Genomic DNA, 23,171 nt, shown 5'->3' on the forward strand with positions numbered 1-23,171 from the left:
GCTACGCCCATTTTGGTAACATAAAATCAGGCACTTACTGGATAGATAAATATAAAATAATCACTTAATTAGCCATGTGTGTTGCTTGTACACGCACATTGCAAGAGGAATAACTGTTAAACTATATATCTGAGTTTTTATACTGGGTTTCAGAAAAGTTATCCGTTAAAATATATTTGACACCGGTTCACGGCATAGGAAATACATAAGTGGTGCCGGCTTCTGATGTATTTATATGAACAAATAAGTAAATAAAAATGAGCATTTTTAACGAAGGTCTACCTAAGTTTTACGGGATTTTTTTTAAATCTATATATATATATATAAATGAATTGCTGTTCGTTAGTCTCGCTAAAACTGAAGAACGGCTGGTCCGATTTGGCAAATTTTAGTCTTCACTTATTTGTGGAAGTCCAGAGAAGGTTTAAAAGGTGAATAAATATGAAAATTTTCAGAATTCAATAAAAACAACAATTTTGTTTTTCCTTTGATGTGTCCCCCGTCGTTCAGAAATCAAATTGAAAGGATAGTTTAGAATGAATAACTAATTAGGATCTTTGTATCTTTCTAACTTTCTCAGGAGGTAAAACACAAGCTTAATTTTTGCTACCTATAGTTGGTAGATTAACTACAGTTGTTAACTATGATGGCAATACAACGTTTGCTGGGTCAGCTAGTTGTTTATAAATAATTTCAAATATGTTCCAATCAAAAATCGAATGACATAACTGTATTAATAATGTCAAGTCTAAAATTATAAATAAATACATAATGATCTGATAATTATGCATTCAAATAAGACGTAAGTATCTACAGAATAAATTATTTAATTCCGCATACATTCTTCGGTCACATATACTACATTTCATACCGCGGCGCTCTCATTCTTATTTTCATGGTCAATTTAAAATATAATGCAGTTCTGGAGTTCTAATCTCAACCCCTCAAGTTTGGGTTGGTTGACCAATTAGAGATTTTTTACTATCTTATTCTCCATAAATGCAAAATCGGAAAGAATAAAAAGGCCTTGAAAGAAGACAGTTAACAGAAAGAGACACATGGTATAAAAGTTACTGTAAATATAATTAAATTAATATAGTTAATTACCAAGTTTTTTTTTTAGGGAAAAGGAGGACAAACGAGCGTACCGCCCACATTCTCTTGCAATCCCAGGTGCGTTGCCGGCCTCAAAGGAAGGTGTACGCGCTTTTTTTGTACGTACCCATGTCGTAACGTCCCGTAAACAAGGAAGTTCATTCCACAGCTTTGCAGTACGTGAAAGAAAGCTCCTTGAAAACCGCACTGTGGAGGAGCGCCACAAATCCACATGGTGGGGATTATATCCTAACTTGTGGCGTGTCGTGCGAAGGTGGAATTCGGTGGCAGGAATCAGGTGAAACAGCCCTTCGGAATACTTCCCATGATAAATGCGGTAGAGGACACACAATGAAGCGATGTCTCTACGCAACGCCAAGTGATCTAGCTGTTCACAGAGCACCGGGTCCCCGACAATTCGAGCTGCTCTGCGTTGCAGGTTAAGATAGTGCTTAAAAAACGCAATAGGTATATTATGGGTATAAGTCATTAAAGTAAATGGTAACTGTACGTTATATAGACTTTATTATTATTACCTATTCTCCATACACATGAGCATTGATTCTGCAATATCTTGAACCTTGTAAAAGAGTACCTAGGTACCTAATATGGATAATGTTCAATTTGGCGCAAACTTCAAAATGTTAATTAATTAGGTATAGAAAAACTCTTTTTGAGTTATGTGAGGCATAAAAAATGTAAGAATATGTACCCAAGTATCATATTTTAGTTTCAAGGTTATAATAAGGTTAATATCTGGTCATCAAACACCAAAATACGTCACACAGTAGATAGTACAGCTAGTTGATATCAGAGCATTTAACGGCCAACGAACATGTTACAAGTGTCAATTATTTGATATTCCTATACATACTTACTTAATTATTAAATACAATGCCTCTTACTTTTAATATTATCATAGTTTGTTTGTTTTGTGTGAATATCGGAATAGCGAACGTTTACGTGATTGAGGTAAGTATTTGCAACATTTACATATTATATAAGAACTAGCTGACCCGATAGACGTTGTTCTGTAAATAATAAATAAAATAACGTTTTTTATGAATTTGTCAATAATATTTCATAGCATCAAGAATTATATCGTAAAATATGCTTCCTGTTGTTATAATGAAATTGATTCACAGCTGAACTGTCAAACCGTGCGTCAAATAGTTCTCTCATAGAAAATATATCCATACAAAATAAATATTGGAATTAAAAATAATTATGGGTCTCAAATCGATATAAAAACTATCCTATCTCTCGAGTTGGACTTAACTGCACTCGATGAAGTAATCCCCATTAAAATCCATTCATTAGTTTAGGAGTCCATCGCGGTCAAACAACGTGTCACGTAATTTATATATATTAAGATAAATTACATTTATCTATATACTTACTAATAAATAATAATTAAGGCGTAAAATTTGTATCCTTTATAAAAAAAATATACAAACAGATGAACGATATGAAATTTTACACTGTTAGTAATTTATATTCAGAAGAAGTGCATAAAACTGTTCTACTTAAACAAAATGCCTTATAAATTACATTTAATTAATTAAAATGAATATTACACACACGACTGCTTGAATGATACATTTACATCTATAATGTACGTAGTCTTTGACAAATAGGTATACCCTTATTAAGTTCATACAAATTAAATTAATTATAGTCGAATATCCACCTCTGAACGACCACTGGTAGTAATAAATCACACACAAAATTATAATATAAAATATATATCTCAAGGAGGGACTAAGAAAAAATAATTATTTGTTTTCATTGTCACTTTGAGCGAAATTGTTAAACACTCATTATAAATAATGAAATAGTGATAAGACATGCCATATTCTTTCTTTCACTTTTATGTACAGCTGGGTATCTTTTAGAATCAGCTGTCAAAAGTTCAATTAAAAATCTTTTGTCGTGCTTTTATAGTGAAAACGTGCGATCACTCATTTGTTCACAATCTATATGTGGGTTATTTAATTGTACGCGAAGCCGTAGTTACTAGTTAGCAGTTAGCCCCACGGCGCCATAATGGCTACACGGGTAGAGTTATCTAATAATCGTAAAAAAACAATTCTAATTATAAAACAATTTATATATTTACCCACCGAAGTAGGCATTTAACGCTTACAAGAGTTGCCCGCGATTCCCGCGAAGCGAGTCGTGCGCTAACGTCGCTGGCGTGTCACAAATCACAATGTTTCGTGTAATCAAGCAGCTGCAGGTCAACTAAATTGAATTTATTTTAAAAATAAAATATGAGATTTGACTAATTGTAAGTTTGTTTTGTAATAATTCGTAGTAATCGAAAAAACCTAGGACATTCAATCTGAATAGATATATTATGCAATAAACCCTAAAACTATTTATGAATCAATTTATTGAAATTGTAGTTTGTTGGCTGGGTGTTGCAAGTGCGAGGTCTCCACTAGTCTAAGAGCTCGCGATGAATTTTGGGAAGGTGCTTTAGGCGTGTTGAAATTATTGTGAAAAATACAATTTCGACAAACACCTAATCCAGCTACGCAACTCGTTTAGCGAGTTAGCGGTTATTTTGATAATTCACAGCATACTACTTATGCAAAGATTAAATCCAAAAAAACTTTTTGAGAGGTCTTGGATTTTTTTCGAATTCAATAAATCCTAGACTAAAAGATAAAGAAAACCAAGTTGGCAAAAATTTTTTTAGCAAAAGTAATATGCTGCAGTAGTAGCCAAATAATCGTTAACTAGCTAAAATTATATTTTTTTAATAATTTCAACTTACTAGAAGAACTCCCCAAAAATTGTCGCGAACTTCCCGGCTACGCCTCAAATTCGAGTCGGACGTAAAGCCTGATTATTCGCGTCTCACAGTCTAAGCTAAACAGTATCAGGCCAAAAAATAGGGATCGTTAAAAATATTACAATATTGTGAACAAAAATGATTTATGTGCATAATTTTGTCAAAAACACTTTAGGTCTAAAAAAATTCTACAATTTTCTTACTTGTATGAAATAGTTTGAAGTTCCCAACATAATCAGTTTACTTTAAAAATCGTTCACATTCAATTGGCGTGTGCTTTGTCTCGATTGTGATTCATCAGGGTCAACATTTTCGTTTTCATCTTGATCATCAGGGGGAATGTTTTCGTTATTATCTTGCATGGATAAGTTTCTAATGGGCATACCACGTACATTTCTGCTGTCTATGACTTCGGGTAGCAAGCATTTCATGTAAAATTTTATCAATTTCGGTTTCATTTTAGTTTTTCCCAAAATAAATCATCTTTTTCTATGAATTTTGTGTATACATTTTCTTTCTCGCCTGCCCATATAGCCAAAAGACACTGTTGTGGTTCTGACACATGTAGCTGGCTTTGTATCTGATAGTACCAGTTTGAGTTTTTATTCACCGTTGTAGTTTTAGAATTTATATTATATTTTAAAATTTCTATTTTGTTTTCTTGTATACAATTAGAAAGTCCTTTTTTGTGTGCTGTAATTGGACACTTGACTTCGACTATAGTATCTTCTCCAATTAAACCATCAGGCGGTGTCCCAATAAAAGGGTATTCTTTATCTATAAATAAACCACAGGGCTCAATGATAATATTTTCCTGCTGCTGCAACTGCAGCAAAGCTTGCTGCTCATGCTCAACTCCATGTGCGATAGATGTGAGATGGGCCATTTTTTTTGTACAATAGGTTTTTAACGAGGGGAGCTGTATCTAATGTGTCTTTTCTTTTACATATTGGTCCAAAGTTGGAAGCAGTTATTATATTTTTTCTTATTTCGAGCCACTCGCTACTGTCTCTTTGTAATATTGTAGACCTCTCTACTTTGTGTCGATCAGATGTTAGTGTTTCCAGATGCGCACGTCCCTTCTCAATTTCTTCAGCTAAACCTCCGGGAGCGTTACTTGTTATAGCTTTTTGTATTGTTGATACTGCAGATTTTGTGTTAAAGGAAACAACGGCTGCCGCGCATCTTCCTTGATAGCCCCCTTTTAAAGCAAAATTGATACGTTTACCCCCAGTAAGTTTTGCTATAACGCTGTTGATGCACTCTACGGTATTTGTGTTCACGTCTTCAATCAAACTACGTGACTTTGAAGCCACGTTGGACTCAATAGCGTTTATTCTAAATATAAATGAAGAATTTTCAATATTTTGCAGTTCGCCGGCACAGTTTTTATCTTTGTCACAAAAGTAATTTTGACACAGTTGATGATTCCCATAAGCATGAGATAAGGAGTTAATAGTATCGTTGTGCAAAATGAATATTGCAACATTTTTAGGACTCTGTGAGGCCTTGTGATGTGTAATAGATTTCACTATTGCCTTTCGCATTGTCATAATTTTTTGATTTGTGAGGGTTTTTCGGTGCGCCAATATGTATTTAGTTTCTGTGGTGAGTTTTTGCAAAAATTGCGCAATATATGTTTGCGGCACTCTAATTTTTCAACCGTCAAATTTTGACTTTCATAAGGATTTGAGATAAGGATTTTAGAGTAGGTCGAAGAATCACCATCTCCTACCATTCTGCCATACATGGAAATTGAGCTTTTGAAACCTTCAACGATTATGTCGGCTTCCATTGAACTAGACGATCCCTGAAAATTTTTGTAACACAAGTGGTCTTGTGATGCAGTTTTTTTATTTTCAGCTCGGGCACATATGTGACAATATTTATTTCTGACACCGAAGTACAAAACTTCACCCGTATTTCTGCCAATTATGGCTGCTGCACCTGATGAAGCTTTATAGTTTGAACCATATGACCTGGCACACCATGCTCCATCCACATAGACATCTATGACAGCAATGCCGTTTTTGGTCCGGCCATCTGCTATAGCAATCTCTTTTTCTTTATTGGCAGCGGCTTCCATTGTTTCACATGCAGTTTCTTCCCATTTCTTAAGTTTAATTTGCATATTTTGATTAAAGAATTTTGTAGAAAATATAGGAATGTTTATTGCTGAAAATAACTCTCCAATCTGAGAAAAACCTATACCAGAGGCTACAACTCCAGTGCTAGCAGCTTTATTAGCATCTACATACATGCTCGGTATCTTTGGTGTTTTCAGATGAAATAGAACAAATTTCTTTACACATATTACATTTAAATTTAAAGATTGAAATCAGTCCATGTCTTCTTTCACCAATTCAGCAGAAGTTGCTTGATTTACAATCAAATAGATCATTGTGGCGTGCTTTTTCTTGGAATTTTTGTAAAAAATAATTTATATCAATTATTCGCCGTCCTGATAAGAGTTGGAAATGGCTTTCTTTCTTATACATTTCAGTTATGAATGCGCCTTCATTTCCATCATTTTCTCTGTAACAATATAAAATAAGTTTTTGGGATAGTATCACGTGGAACGGAACTGATGTTGAAAAACAATTTTATAAAAAATGTCATGGACTTTTAGAACTCCGTCGTTATTATAATTAGGTATTAAAAACAATTTTAAATAGATAAGTCATACAAGACAAAGTTTATATACGTTGATCATGAATAATAATAATAATAATATAAAAATAATAACCGTAAAAACGTGTGTATTTGTTATGTCAGTACTGATAACTTACTGAGTAGTTTCAGAATGTACTACTGGTCCTTGCGCAGATAACGAAGACATTGGTAGGAGTACATCTTGTATAGTATCATAATTCGGTGATAATAAATAATTATTTGTTTAATATTAATGTTTATTAGATACTGCGTAAAACTAATTTTATTTTTTTATGCCTCTGAACGACAACAGAAAAAAACTTACTTATTCGCAGAGGGTTGCAAATCAACAGGCTCTAATGTTATATAAGATGCGTGAGTCTTATTAGACGTCTTAGAGTCTTATTAGACGTAAACGAAAATTGCAAATTCTAATAACAAAATAAGGCGTGAAATCGAATAAGGTCTTGTGGATTTCGTCGTTGGTCCATATGTATCAACAGTGTCATGTTACGTTCCTCGAATTGGTGGAGGCTGACACTGACCACGAAGCAGCCGAACGTATGAAGCACAGGAAAATCAACATACCTACATGATACATTTGCCAGAAGATTGGTACCAACTTGTGCGCACTGCTTCAAACGATACGGTCAAAATTACTGTTATTGAAATGACTCGTGAAATGTTCTACGATATTAACATTGTCAGAAAGCAATGTTTTACATTTAGGAAATCGACTACACCTAATGAAAAGTTTTTGTAGATGAACGTTACATCTGTTCTTTGTGCCAAAGAAAACATGTCCTGTTTTTCTTACAACACAAAGTTCAAAGATGTTGACTACATACCAAGGATTATTCAAATCGGAGGAAAATTTATATTATGATAACGATTCATATGTTACCGAATGTTTACCATTCCAATCTCCTATTACAACCAATAAGAGGAAGGATCCTTTGAATTTGCTACTTTTTATCCAGTGCATAATGACGATGATTCCAATGATTAATAGGTTCTTTTTTTATTACGACGTGACGACAGCTGATAGTAATTGAGACGCCCTGCCCATTACAATGCTGTGCCGCTGAGGCTCAGGTCTATTCTGGGTGAACAAATGACAAAAATATTTTTTAGTAAACACTAACTAGCTACCTCTGTAGAACACCGTTATACTTTCACGTGTCTGATTTTTGTTACATTCTTTCTAGATTTTTAGATTAAAATGCGAATACGTTACTTTCAACTGTACTGAGTAGGTAAATATTTCTTACTGTAGGTAATACCTAAACATTAATTAATGACCTCTGTTATTTTCTAGTTTTAAGCACGATTTGATCTCATATTCATTCTTATAAGAATTTTGCTAAAACCACAGATTAAACTATGCCTTTAATAAAAGTCAATAATCATTGTTCATTTTGAATAAGTTTCATAAAAGTTGATAAATATTCTGCATATTTATTTTTTATTTCTTTATCGGCCGCCGACGTGATAGTGAAGTGCGCAGAAATTTTGTTTTTATTTTTCGAAGTTTTACCCAATATTTGGTAAGTCACTATTTTATAATACATCTACTTTGAAGCATCGTTTCCTTTGTCTGTTTTACTATTTAAATTATCGTAAAATATATTACAGTAGTTACTTTATCCATATATAACATTTTATAACGTACACAAGCGATCTTGCACTTCAAGGTCGATCAAGGTCGAGGGATTCTTCTTTGCCTATTGGAATGAATTTTAGTTTTGTTTTAGAAATAACATAAGTTCATTATATAACCATTAACAGCAATAAATAAAAACAATTGTTTTAATTGAATATACTCAATTATTCTAAAATTTAACGGTTTCTCAAGTTTGTGTCGTTTAAATAATATAAAATACAATAAGAATAATGTATGCACGGTCTTATCGCTTGTTTCGATAGCTTTCAGATGCATTCACTGAAATTATCCTAATAAGTATTATTTTGTTACAGGTAACATAAGTACAGGGAAAGGAAAGGTAAAGTGCGTTTCATCAAATAGTTCCTATGCCGTCATGTTGGCAGTAATGGAAATAAGTGCTGTCACGTTACCCTTTTGCGATTACCCCAAATTCAGGGAGATTAAAAAATTAATATGATGAGTCGTCCCTATTAACTACTAGCAGTCAATATTTCAGTCTTATTTATTGTTAAAGCGTGGGAATATCATTAATATTATCTTTCATTTAATAAAAAAATTATGTATAGAATAAAAATAAAAATATTACAGGTTCAATGAGAACAAAACACGATTTTAATCTAAAAATGTTTATTTTCATAATTTTTTACAATAATAATGTTCATCTACATCTGACATATTATTATCCTCAGCATCGCTATCATCAGAAGTATCAGTATCTTCGCCTACTTCGATTATGAATCTTTCCGTTTCGCTAACTATTACTGGGCCGTCGCCGTAGTATTGGTCTTCTATTTTTATGACGTGCTCGCATTCTTTGTTCCATTCCTCTGCAGTAATAGTTGCAAATGCTTCCTCAGTAATTTGCACTATTTAATTAGCTTCTTGGCCTACGTTTTTTTCAGCAACTCGTCTTTTTAACACACTCCATATAAGCTCAATTGGATTTAAATCACAATGATAAGACGGAAGTCTTAATACTTTATGGCCATTCTCTTCTAACATTACATCTGCTTCATATACAGGTAGTTGTTTATGTTCCTTAATTATTTCATACAGCTGCGCTTTCAACATCGTCGGCAAATACGAAAGTCCTCTACTTGTGATCCAGGACTGCATTTCGGACTTAGTGCTTGACATTGTTGGTGCCTTATCAACTTGAACAGTATGATAGGAGGCATTATCCATGACAACAATTGATTGCGGAGGTAGATTTGGTATAAATTTTTCCCTAAGCCATTTATTAAAGTTAACTTTATTCATTTCATCATGATAATCAGCTGATTTTGATTGAGATCTAAAAATTAGCTGAGCATTGGGTACAAATCCCATGGCGCCACCTGCATGAACGATAATCCAACGTGGGCCTTTAGAATCAGAAGATAAAACACCTTCTTCAGTTTCGCTTTGCCAACATTTTCCAGCGCAATATGTGGCGTGTATGTATGTCTCGTCTAGATATACAACTGGCCGCTGGGTTTCAAGACGATTTTTTCTTAATTCTTCCAGGTAGCGATGACGCCAGGCAACAATGACGTATCGCTCCATCAAAACCTTTCACTTGGATTTTTTTTAAATAAAATCCCATACTTTTTATAATTCTCCACAAAGTGGTGCGGCTCCCTTTATAATCTATCTCATTTCGCATTTCATGCAATAGTTTTGTTAATGTAGGCAATTCCTTTCTTACAGAATAAAATTCATCCAGTTCGTGGGTTTTTCGTCGTGGGCCACTTTTGCGAGGAGAGGAATTAACACTAAAAATACTATAGGTAATTAGAATAAAATACAATAGGAATATTAGAATGTTAAGACACAATAATTTGAGTTTAGTCGTGGACCTGGTAATCAGGACCCCAATTCTCGAATTACTCGATAAGCATATCACATACGATATAATGTCCTGTCTCGTTTTCGCGCACGGAGAAACCTGCACGCGCAATAGTTACAGGACGTCATATCACACACGATATTTATATCGGGTGGCGCGAGAATTGGGGACCTGACACTGGCAACCCTATTTGACTTACCTGTATTGGTGGCGACCCGAGCTTGTACACATCTTAATGGAATAAGAGAGGCCTCGTTACGTTTCAGTTTTACTTTCAACACCATCATTCTTTCACCACTTTTTAATGTTTTCGGCATGATTTCTGACTGAATCTCAATTTAACTTGTGAAAATCTGGAGCAGCGGCACACCGTGTTGACACTTTTGACAACCAGTGTTACCAACATGACGGCATAGGAACTATTTGATGAAACGCACTTCTATACTCGGAAATGTAATTCAAGATCAAAAATGTAAACAATAGTGCTGCCAACTAAAAATAATAACCTGTTTTTTCCATTGTGTGTGAAGAAATATACTAAAATATCATTTCACAATTATAAGTGTAGTCTATATACATAAAAATACATATTGCACAACGTTTTCTCTGTGTAATATTGCATAAAATACATCTAAAAATTAAAATGTAAAAAAATTGTGCAAACGTTGTTGTGACACTGGCAATAAGATAGAAGCTCTAAGCATTTGGCTCGTTTACAGAAGAGAAACGTAAATAATGTTACAAAAAATCTTGGTCGTAGTGACAGGTATGACTGGGCGCCAAATTATTTTGTTGATTCGGTTTCTGAAGGTCGTCGTGATTTAATGTGTTCTTCTTGCTTTCCCGTTGTAGTTGTTAAGTTTTTGTTTTTTGTTACGTTTTCTTTATTTTATATTTCATCAATTTTGTTTTATTTCGTTGTTGTCATAACAAAACGAGTCAAGGATATAACCATAACAACCGGAAAACGGAGGCGTCTTATAATATTCGTTAGAATCGAACTCAACAACTGTCTGACGGAATAGCGCAAATTATTGAATGGCTCATATCCAAATAATAATTTAATATATTAATAATAATAAATTTATATGTATGTTATGTGTTATGCACTAAAATAATTTTTTAAACTACCTAGAAAAATGTTGATAGTCTCTGAATTGTTATTTTGACAGTGACATTTCTTTGTTTACATATTTGATTTAAATTTATTTCCACAATGATACAATAAGTCGTGTAAATTTAGTGTTAAAATATGCCTTAAAAGCAAAATTGAGTGTTCCAAATCAGGATAGTGAATGATCATCTCAAAAAGCTGGTGTAATATTGAATTTTATTTTTAGAAACCACCTTGTTGTCCCATTGTGATTGATTCTAATAATTAATTCCTGAACAAACTAAATATTCCAAATAAATTTAATGATTAAGTATCGTACCATGCTGCAGAAATCTTAATTGGTTGTTAATATTTTGCAACCACAACATAGCAAGAAATTACTAATATTTTAATGCTGTCTGCATGTGTTGAGAAATAAATAGATGATTTGATGAATTGTAAAAAAAATATGTTTATTCCAAGAAATTGTTCGTGGAACCATAGAGAAAATAATCAGTGTAATTTTAGTTTCATTTAAGGTAATAAACACTTTTGTTTTAGGTGTGATTCCAGGGCAAAGTATATTTGTATAGACAATAGTTGGTCATCATTTGAAATACAAAACTCATTGTGTTTGCAACATCTCATTATGATTTTAAGAAGAAGTTACTCAAACAGCCTATGCCGGATAAATAATGTAATGTCATGGTAATTACATCTCAGCTGATTAAGTGTAAATAATGTACATTGTTGGAATTGTTACTTTTGTTAATTAACTCATGTATTATCATTCAATGTATATTGGGCGTTATTGCAAATGAAAAAAGAATCAGTCTATCTTTTCTTAGTTGTGGCTCACTGTCCTTAAAGTAAAACTACAAATATAATCAACACACTGTTGTGACTGTGTGAGAGTGTTAGAGTTATCAAAGAAGTTGTTATTAATAACAAAAGTTAAAAACTTGTCATAACTCATATATAGATAACATGTGGGTGTATCTCTACTTTACAAATTGATATCGGGTGATTCTTATTCCTATCATTTATATGTATTATTATTATTTGATAATGATAAATATTGATGGTATATATTAATAATATTATATTGATGAATTAGTATATCAACCCCACTATCTGGATGTGTGGTGTTCCTCCACACTGCAGTTTTATTATTTTTTTACTGATCATAGGTTATCACGGGCTATTATCCGCAATTTGACGACTACAGTGCGCCTATTTTGTGTGGTTTTTGTTTTACTGATCATAATCACTGTCCTGTTAAAATATGAGTCCAAGAAGTATCCATTCAGTCCACTGGGTATGGGTAGAATTCTGAAATATTAAGTATTAGTAATACCACCATTAAGCTTAATAGTAGGCACTGTACACTGTTCTGAAACTTTCTTCTTTTCACCGATACAAAATATATTTCTATGGCTCTGAAAATGTGAAATTTTCTTTAGTCCATATATCTTCAAGTTAACTTGAACAATTCCATTGACATATATCTTTTGTATTATATTGTGGTAATTTGTGGAGCAGTTAAAGTGTCTGTTCCATCTAGACTCTAGAAAGAATTCTGTTAAATTTCATAAAGGGGAGATTAATTAGTACCTATGAATTACAACTGTTTCTCTTGATCTATATTAATAAAATAGAAACAATGTCAATAAAACAACTGGTACTATAGGTACAATATGTAATAATAATGCTCTAAATGACTGTGCTCCTATATTTGACTTGAGCAGACTAAACTGAACGAGAGCATCAAATGATATTGACCTCTCAGCTCTGAGTTGCTCGACCAATCTAATATTGGATTTAGATCACCAACCAAACACTGATCTTGTACCTTATAATGTGTTCTATACCTCAAAAAATATACAATAAAACCACAACAAATCATTTTTATTATAATATACAAGGGCAATAATAAACAAAACCAGGTACCAGACGGATAGAGTTATAAAACTCGTCATCCTACCAGGTCTGTCTCACTCTTGTGTGTAGGTATCGAAATCGTAGATACGTGTGGCGGCCTCTGCACTGTAAGCCAGCCAGTAGGGAGTTAGGGACGCACGCGCGGCCTTTGTTGTTACGTCCTTCACCGATCAGACCAATAGCTTTAAAATGGAGAAACATAACTAAAGCATAGCCTATTAAAGGCCATTGCGATCCAAATTTTAATTTTTTAAGCGTCCTTAAGACGCTGAAACAATGTAATTTAAAGTGATTATTATTATAATGAAATTACCATTCATGATGGCTAGAGTCATTGGAACAAAATGGCTTGCGCATTAGCAAGACAAAAACAGAATATATGTTTTGTAATTTCAATCCCAACGCTTCACTTGACTTCCCGGGCATCACGCTAAGTAGCACGGCCCTCCCTAAAGCTACTACATTTAAGTATCTAGGATCTATAGAAGCGGACGTAACACAGAGAACGACATCTGGATAGATGAAGTGGCGTACTCCCACAGGGGTGCTATGAGACGCTAAAATGCCAGTAAAAACTAAAGGCAAGGTCTATAAAAGGGCAGTAAGACCAGCCTTACTGTACGGTAACGAAGTTTGGGCAAGCAAAAATACCCATGAACAGAAGCTACAGACCACCGAAATGCGTATGCTTAGATGGGCGGGAGGAGTAACACTCAAGTATATTTTTTTTTATGGAATAGGAAGACAAACGAGCGTACGGGTCACCTGGTGTTAAGTGATCACCGCCGCCCACATTCTCTTGCAACACCAGAGGAATCACAAGAGCGTTGCCGGCCTTTAAGGAAGGTGTACGCGCTTTTTTTTGAAGGTATCCATGTCGTATTGTCCCGGAAACACCGCACAAGGAAGCTCATTCCATAGCTTTGTAGTACGAGGGAGAAAGCTCTTTGAAAACCGCACTGTGGAGGACCGCCACACATCCAGATGGTGGGGATGAAATCCTAACTTGTGGCGTGTCGTGCGAAGGTGGAATTCGGCGGCAGGAATCAGGTTAAACAGCTCTTCGGAACACTCCCCGTGATAAATGCGGTAGAAGACACACAATGAAGCGACGTCTCTACGCATCGCCAAGAGATCCAGCCGTTCACAGAGCACTGAGTCCCCGACAATTCGAGCTGCTCTACGTTGCACGTGGTCAAATGGATCGATCAGATGCTGGGGTGCGCCAGACCAGAGATGACAGCAATACTCCATGTGTGGCCGGACCTGCGCTTTGTAGAGCGCTAGAATGTAGGCCGGCTTGAAGTATTGCCGTGCTCTATTGATGACGCCCAGCTTCTTCGAAGCCAATTTGGCTTTGCCCTCCAGATGGCCACGGAATTGGCAATCGCTCGAGATTTCGAGACCCAGTATTCCGATACTAGGTGCGGCTTTAAAAGAAGTGTTCTCGAAGAGCGGTGATACGACAAATGGGGTTTTTTTAGTGGTAAACGCGCAAACTTGAGTCTTCTGGGGGTTAAATTGGACAAGGTTCAATTTACCCCATTCCGCGACCTTCTCGAGAGAGGACTCGATAGAAGACACAAGTTTCTCCCGGCACTGGTCGACGATTTCCCGAGAGAGACCTGCATGGCCCGTGTATCCGGCATCACCAGTGCTGTCGTCCGCATAGCAATGTATGTTGGAGGTGTCCAACATATCATTGATATGCAGAAGAAACAGCGTAGGAGATAGCACACAGCCTTGGGGCACTCCAGCATTCACGGGCTTCGGGTTCGAGCAATATCCGTCGACAACGACCTGTATGCTACGCCCAGTGAGGAAGCTGGAGGTTCACTTGCACAAGCTCTCGGGAAGCCCAAATGATGGAAGTTTTGAGAGGAGCGCCTTGTGCCATACACGATCAAAGGCCTTCGCTATATCCAGGCTAACTGCCAGGCCTTCCCCCTTGCTTTCAATAGCCGCCGCCCATCTATGTGTTAGGTATACCAGAAGATTACCTGCCGACCGTCCATGGCGAAAGCCGTACTGTCGTTCGTTGATCAACTGGTGACCCTCTGGGTATACTAAAAGCTGGCAGCTAATTATGCTCTCCATGATTTTAGAGAGCAGGGAGGTGATAGCAATAGGCCTGTAGTGCGCCGGATCCGAACTGTCTCCTTTTTTTTTGGATAGGATGGACAAGGGTTGACTTCCATGAGCTTGACTACGCCTTTGGAATAAGAGTGCCGGAATAAACGCGTTAGCACCGGCGTCAACTCAGGGGCACACGTTCTAAGCACGATTGGAGAAATGCCATCCGGCCCGCTCGACTTCCTGACATCCAACGAAAACAGAGCTCGCCTAACAGTTTTCTGTCTGAACTGTACTTCAGGCATTCTGCTGCTCTGACACCGCAGGATGGTCGGCGGTGTTTTTCCGTTGTCGTCAAGAGTCGAGTTGGAGGCGAAAAGAGCGCACAGGAGCTCGGCTTTCTCTTTTGCCGTATGGGCCAGGGTGTCATTCCTAATGTGCAACGGCGGCATGGACGGCTGGTTGAAGTTACCAAGAGCAGCTTTCGACAGCGACCAGAACTTGCGTGTTCCGGTCGGGTAACTGGAAAGCTGCTCGCCGATTTTGACGACGTGCTTAGACTTCGCACGGGCGATTTGCCGCTTAAAAAATCTAGAGGCACGGTTATATTTCCTCTTAAGAACTTTGCAGTTCGGATCCTTTGTGCCCAGCGCCGCAACCCAAGTTCGATACGCCTGTTTTTTGCAGTCAGATGCTGCTTTAACTGACGCATCGAACCAGGGCTGTTATCTGCCACCGATCGGTACTACAGAGCTTGGTATAAAAATATCCATGCCCTGCAGTATCACATCGGCTACTGCAACGGCGCAGGCACTAAGATCATCCGAAGGGAAACAAACCTTGCCCCAAGGGTAGGATGCAAGAAAGGAACGCATCCTATCCCAATCTGCTGACTTGTAGTGCCAAACGCGGCATAAAGTACAAAATAAATAAAACGCAGTATAAAGTACAAAATAAATATACAATAGGAAGCTTTAAAGCTGCACCCATAACCGATAAAATATCAGGATCTAGGCTCAGATGGTACAGACACGTAATGCGGTGCGATTATGTGGTGAAAAAGTGCCTTTCCATGGCTGCAAGAAAGAGCTGCAATCTGCAACTAATGTAAGTTGCATTACACAAAGTAGATATTTAGCCAAATGCAATTTTTAAAGCTCTCCATACACTTGGTATTAGTAAAATGTTTGTGTACCGGGATATTAATAGGTATAATGAGACCTCCTCTGTTTGTGACTAAAAAAGATCTGGACGTCCACATAGTGTTCGTACGAAAAAGGTGGTCAAAGCATTACAGCTTTGACCTTCTTGAAAATTGAACAGGATTTCTTTGAATTCTTTCCCGTAAGGGAAATCCTGTCCGAAAGCAAAAGATTTTATCTCGGGGGATAAAGACAGCACCTAGAACGACGTCGCTTAGTTTAAAAGGTTGACTTAGGACTTGCAGCCTATAAGAGACATACTGGTAATTTATTAACTGATAATTTAAAAAAGAATAGGGTGGTAAAATCGAAACACATACTGAAGCGGTACGCAAAGGGAGGTCACAGAAAAATTTTGTTTACGGATGAGTTTTTTTTATAATTGAGCAATATTCTAACAAATAAAATGACCGTATTTATGCTGAAAGCTACGTGGACACTATCCGACTTCAGTGATGGTTGTGGGGTATTAGTTATGAAGAGTGACTGAGCCATACTTTTGTGAAAAAGGTATCAAAACACAAGTGTATGAAGATACCACTCTTGAGAAGGTAGTGAAGCCCCTTAACAACACCATGTTCAATAACCAATAATGATCCTTCCAGCAAGACTCGGCGCCGGGTCATAAAGCTCGGTCAACGCAGTCTTGGTTGGAAACGAACGTTTCGGACTTCATCAGAGCTGAAGACTGGCCGTCGTCTGAGCACGATCAGAATCTGTTGGATTATGATTTATGGTCAGTTTTAGAGAGTACGGCTTTGTAGTTGCTCTAAACGCCATGATAATTTGGAGTCCTTTAGCAATCCGTACGATTGGCAGTGAATAATTTTCCCATCGAGAGTGCGTGCTTCTATTGGTAACTGGCCTCAAGGTTTAAAGGACTGTCAGTATTGTTTTATATGTATGTATTAAACTAACAGACTGTAAAAGTAATAAATGTTATTTACAATAGAGATTTTTTTTTCTTTGTTTCAGTATTTATGGCATCACTAGGTACATTCGCCTTCTGCAAATACGAAGGAGTCTGCACATAGTAACACCAATCGCGACCATCCAAAGCACTCGTCTATCTACTCTATCGACTTATAGGCACAATTACCCAAACCGCCCTTGTATTTCTTTCAATTTGCAGAAATATGTCTAACTTAGACTACCTTTAATGAGAGGTTCGTTAAAAACTATCTTTAGGAAAAAAAAAAACAATAAAAATATTGAAAAAAGTCGTTTATTAAATGCTGGACGCTTACAAAAAACGATTAATTAAAAATCTTCAATGAAAATAATTAAATTAATTTTTCATAAATAGTGGTTCAATCAAAAGAAAACCATAAATGAGTAAGAAGCCAGTTTACCAATCCATCCATGATGTTGAAATTCGGGGGATATTGTGCCACTCCTCTACCGCAACTGGTTTGAGCTCTCATAACGTTGAGCTGATAGTCTTGCTCGGACACGCCTTTTGGGGTTGTCCGAAATGTGCTCAATTGGGTTAAGATCGGAAATCGTTATAGAGCACGAACGTTGACGCCCATCCGGACCTCTTAGTGCATCGATGTCAGCCTTGACCTGGCCTGTGGTTTAGGGCTTGACTCCCGAAATCGTCTGATGGCATCTCGTACTGTAGTTGTACCCAGCGTCAGCCAATGTCAGTGCCCTAGCTACACCGGTTGCATCGAATGACATTTTTTCAGTCTCAAACAATGAGCAAACACTTGAATGTCAAATTAAATAATATTCGCACACTAAGGCAGTACAGAACAGGAAATATTAACCGGTCGGTAACCCAATTGCAATATTGTCAAATAACAACTAAAGTACAAAAACCCTTCGGTAACATAAATTTAGGGAAATACGTTTTACGAAATGAGGGTGTAATAATACGTGTTTAATTTATTGGTAGACTACTCACTTGATAAAAAACAAAACGCACAAACCTAGTTAACGTTAACAAACACGGCGACGAATGCTATAGGTGGGTGATTATTGCTGTGAGTGTATATAGAAATATAGCTGAGTACAAAAACTATGTTTAAAAAACCAACTTCAAAAACTAAAAAGTATAAAATCTATATATATATATAAATGAATTGCTGTTGCGTTAGTGTCGCTAAAACTCGAGAACGGCTGGACCGATTCGGCAAATTTTGGTCTTGAATTATTTGTGGAAGTTCAGAGAAGGCTTACGAGGTGAATTTTTCTTTGATGTGTCCCCCAGATGTGTCGTTCAGAAATCAAATTAAAATAATAGTTTAAATGAATAACTAATTAGAATTTTTAATACATTCTTACTTTCTCAGGAGGTAGAATAACTACAGTTGTTAACTATACATCAGATTATTTTTATGTAGATTGATAAATCTTAAGTTTTGTCCAAAAATAAAATTACTGAACCTAACCGCACCAACAAAACAAAAGAAAAAGTTTATCAGAAAGCTTTGAATTGATTAACAGACTGTATCATATCAAATTGAAACCTTATAAATAACCAGTATTTCAGGAAAACTCTGTTTTGTAAGTAAGCAATATCGTGTGTAATTAATCGGAAATAATAATAAAATTTCATTCGTACCGAGCAAGTCTGACAGATCAGCTAGTATATTAATAAAGATTTAATTTAATACACTCTTATGCAAACCTTTAATATTAATAAAATATTATCTATTGATGGGGTTGAAGTCGCTTAAAAACTATAGTTGAGATATCTCAGCTGGAGAGACGGCCTAGAAATAAGTTTATTTATGAGATTAAATGAGAATGAAGTTAATATTAAGTGGATAGTGAAATTATACGTTAGTTGTCTACTACATTTGATAAAAACCTTTAACTTTCATATAATTTGCATATAATGAAAAACAAGCATCCGTCTTAACAAATAAACATTTATCTTATAATATCGATAAGCTCTGTATTGTCATACTAATACGTTGTACTGATAAGGAAGTACAATTTGCTTAGTAATGCCATTACCACTGTACCTACCGAAATACATGCTCAGTTTTGATAATGGTGAGTCAAAGAACCTTACGCGCTACGTTGCGGTCCAACGCGCCATCCTAGTATAAATACTACTGTTATTTTCTGTTGACCTCCACACGATGACTCTTGTCCACTCTCCCTGTTTTTCCCCGCCCATGTGTACTTTAAAACTGTGCTTCTTCAGCTTTTCAAGATTTATAAAATTAATATTTATTTTGTTGCAGTCATCACTTCAGAATCCTCGAGTATGTATAGTAGGGGCTGGGCTCGGTGGAATCACAACAGCAAAAAGTTTAAAAGAAAAGGGAATCAGTTTTACAATATTAGAGTCAAGTGCATTCTTCGGCGGTATCTGGCGGTACGAACCTAAAGTTGGCAATGATGAATATGGTGTGCCGATACATTCCAGTATGTATAAACATTTGAGGTAAGTTACTTTTGTTTTTCATAGAAAACGAGTTACTTATTGTGGTGGATCACTTATCACGGGGAGTGTTAAATGGCATAAAAGGCATTTATTTTCTCAAAATTGATTCCTTTAGAATTCCTTTTGATGTCATTTCTAATAACTACTAGATACTACTACCGCTTCGGAAACAAATGGCGCTCTGAGAGAGAAGAAGCGGCGCAAGAAACTCTCCCGGCATTCTTTTTTGCGCTCTTTTCAATAAAAATATACAATACTGTAGTCATTTCTATCGTTATAAAATAATCATAATCTAGTCCCAGGCTGTCCGATCACTTAGATATTCAGCTGTGTAGTAATAGTATTAACGACAGAGTCATTTTTTTATTAAACATTTAGATTTATTTATAGATAATGCCTGAATAGTGGCTGGGACTTTATTATAAAATTGTATACATTTACCCTTAAATTAATTATTGTGTATCTTATGAAGCCTACTGGAATTAGTTACAAGCAATCCCTTATTTCTAGTGTTATAGTAATGAAAATCACTATTAAGAGCAAAAAGGTGACGATTTTTGTGAACGTATATTAAATTTTCATAAATGTACTGACAATGAACAGTCATAATATTTATTTGTTTAAATTTTTCTTTGAGAGACTGTCTATAACCAAGCTGATATATAGCACGAACAGCAGCATGACCCTTCAGTAAAATACCGTACATCATGATACTGTGAAAATATCTGAAGTACACTAATCTAGCGGTCGCAACATCCGTATACTCTCTAATCTTTCTAACGGCATATGCCGCAGAGCTGAGTCTATCTACTAGTTGGGCAATATGTGGACCCCACTGAAGCTGTTACTAAGTGCTGCCTTTGCACGACACCCCACAAACTTGCATATTATCATCCCCACTATCTGGATGTCTGGCGAGTGGTTTTCAAGAAACTATGGACCAAGCTTCCTTCTGGGGCTTTTATAGTGTGTTTTTTAAACCCCCATAGCCAGTGGTTAGTGACCCTGCTTTTTGAGCTAGAGGTCCCGGATTCGAATTCCGGTAGGTGCAACAATTTATATGATGAATATGAATGTTTGTTTCCGAGTTATGGATATTTATAAGTATTTATGTATGTTTAAGTAAGTATATTGTATTAAATATATCGTTGTCTTGTACCCATAGTACAGGTTATGCCTAATTTGGGGCAAGATGTATGTGTAAGAGTGTGTGTGTGTCAATATAAAGGCCGGAACGCATTAGCGCGGCGCTGCGCAGCGCTGCACTGCGCGGCATTAAGCGTCATAATATTATTTCAACTATTTTGTATGGAACAAGTCGCACTAGAGCGGCGCTGAACTGCGCGTCGCGTCAGAGTTGCCTCCGAGAGAATATTTTGACGCGCAGTGAGGTGACGCTCAGTGCGACACAGCAAGCGGCGCGTCGCTTCACTATGCATACTGTTAATTGTGAAATTTATAGAATTATGTCTTATATTTTAATTAATTGTAATAACTGAATTAAAATAATTTAATTAGTCAAATTTAATAAATTAATAATTTTATTATATTCATATATTTTGGATTAATACCCTTACAAACTAATTTATTTTGTATGTTACAGCCATTGTAAAATACTCTATTGATTGGAAAGAGTGGCCGTTGTGTTTCTTGTATGTTCTTTTCAAGAGCTCAACTTTTTCCGAAACATTATGGTTTTTTCAATAGTTTAGTCCTATATTAAGTATTAACTTGTGTAAACGCGACCCAAGTAGAGCCTAGCGCCATCTATGATTCTAGTGCGAAAACAATACTTATTGAACAAATAGATATATTTAAAGAGATTCAAAAGCGCTTAGTTTAAGCCTAATTGAAAAAAGTTTATTTGACTTTGAAATATTATTTTTTTTTCTCATCGGTTAATAGGTTTTTCTTCTGCACACAATAAAAAAATAATGACCTAATCCTCGTCACTATCGCTCATCTTGTAATGTTGCTCGCACGCAAACTGCTATAGAAATGACGCGAGCTGCCGCTTACTGCAGTTGTAGTGCGAGATGTACCTACCGTCTAGCGAGTGACGTGAAGCGACGCGCAGCGCACCGGCCTTAAGACGATACGACATGGGTACCTTCATCATACTGATAAGTCCAAATCTTCATATTATATGGGCTTCAGAATAAGTTCAATCTTGATCCTTTGACAAACACTATATTCAACTAGTGTAACATTAATGTCATGTATGGCAGCCGTGCGATGATCCGTGGTAGCTGCTAGCGGCCCTAGTAATGATTCCAAGGATTGACTGTGACTTCAAATAATATTTACAAGTATTAAGATTGTTTTTATTTTCAGAACAAATTTACCAAAGCCGACGATGCAATTAAATGGTTTTCCTGTCCCAGAAGACATGCGATCATACCCCACGTGGGATGTGTACTACAATTATGTTAAAGAATATGTTCAACATTTTGATATAGAAAAATATATTCGGGTAAGTGATTTGGGTCTTGAGCCTTATTGTATAATGCACGAGTTATAGTATAGGTAACAGTAGAACTATCAGTTTTTGCTGTGTTCGTTCGGGGGAGTACTGCCACAGTGCTGCCACACTGATGAACAGACGGTTCGAGACCATTGGCCACAAATCACAATACAGTAATGAACACTACTTTAACTTCATGCTGGAGTGTCCGAGTCGACGAACGCACACATACACATGATTTACAGGGCCGCTAAGCAATCTTGGGAAGACAAAACTATGGAGTGGCACGCCGTACGCGGCAGAGACTGGTCGCTGGCTGAGTTACATTAGCTGCATCGCGCCGTCTGCGTCGTCAATCTTTTTGTATATTCCAACCCTAGCACTCAGCCCAGATGTAAATATAAATTTCATAGCAATGTATGTTGGCGAAAAAGAATTTGTTTTTTTTTTAATTTTGTTATACAAATACTATTTTCAGGACATAAAGTACATAGGAATAATATTAACAAAAATCTGAAATATAGTTTTACGGAAATTCTACGTGCATCTTATTGAATGGAATGAAAATATTATTTATAGAATTTAAACCACTAATATAAAGAAATATTTATTTTATATTATAATTTGATCAGTACTATAAAATCAGTCCTACAACTTACTAATAGTAATAATGAACAGTGTTGTTTGATCCAACACAGACTTAACCATTTGTTGGCTGACTCTCAGTAACAAACATTTGGGTGTTGTTCTTGAACCTGAGATTAGCTCGGTCTGTTATTCTACTTATTATGATTGTTCCTGTACTCTGTAAATTGCGGCTTTTTCAGTTCCTCAACTAATCGTGGTAAATTGAGGGTCGTGTTGAAGGCAGTGTCTGGTGGAATGCTTCTGGCTGGTGCAATATCGGGGCTTGCTACATCAATTAATTACTTTCAATAAATCAAATCAAATCAA

General features: G+C 36.1%; 1 protein-coding gene and 1 pseudogene across 5 annotated transcripts in view; one reads left to right on the forward strand and one right to left on the reverse strand.

Annotated features, from left to right (window-relative positions):
* Window positions 1-1,918: 1,918 nt before the first annotated feature.
* Window positions 1,919-23,171, forward strand: part of LOC126972408 (senecionine N-oxygenase-like) — a 32,441-nt gene continuing 11,188 nt past the window's right edge. The window contains exons 1-4 of one of the 5 annotated variants that reach the window (XM_050819123.1): window positions 1,947-2,067; window positions 11,696-11,831; window positions 19,551-19,753; window positions 22,088-22,226. In XM_050819123.1, coding sequence (XP_050675080.1) covers window positions 11,784-11,831; window positions 19,551-19,753; window positions 22,088-22,226 — 390 coding nt within the window. In that variant the 5' untranslated portion in view covers window positions 1,947-2,067; window positions 11,696-11,783. Of the gene's footprint in view, window positions 2,068-10,788; window positions 10,808-11,214; window positions 11,359-11,695; window positions 11,843-19,550; window positions 19,754-22,087; window positions 22,227-23,171 lie in introns of those variants that run through there. The other 4 variants (XM_050819124.1, XM_050819121.1, XM_050819125.1 and 1 more) reach the window with 4 other exon arrangements.
* On the reverse strand, window positions 8,805-9,748 carry LOC126972413 (uncharacterized; annotated as a pseudogene).

Source organism: Leptidea sinapis, chromosome 26, assembly GCF_905404315.1.
Source record: "Leptidea sinapis chromosome 26, ilLepSina1.1, whole genome shotgun sequence".
Taxonomy (NCBI): Eukaryota; Metazoa; Arthropoda; class Insecta; order Lepidoptera; family Pieridae; genus Leptidea; species Leptidea sinapis.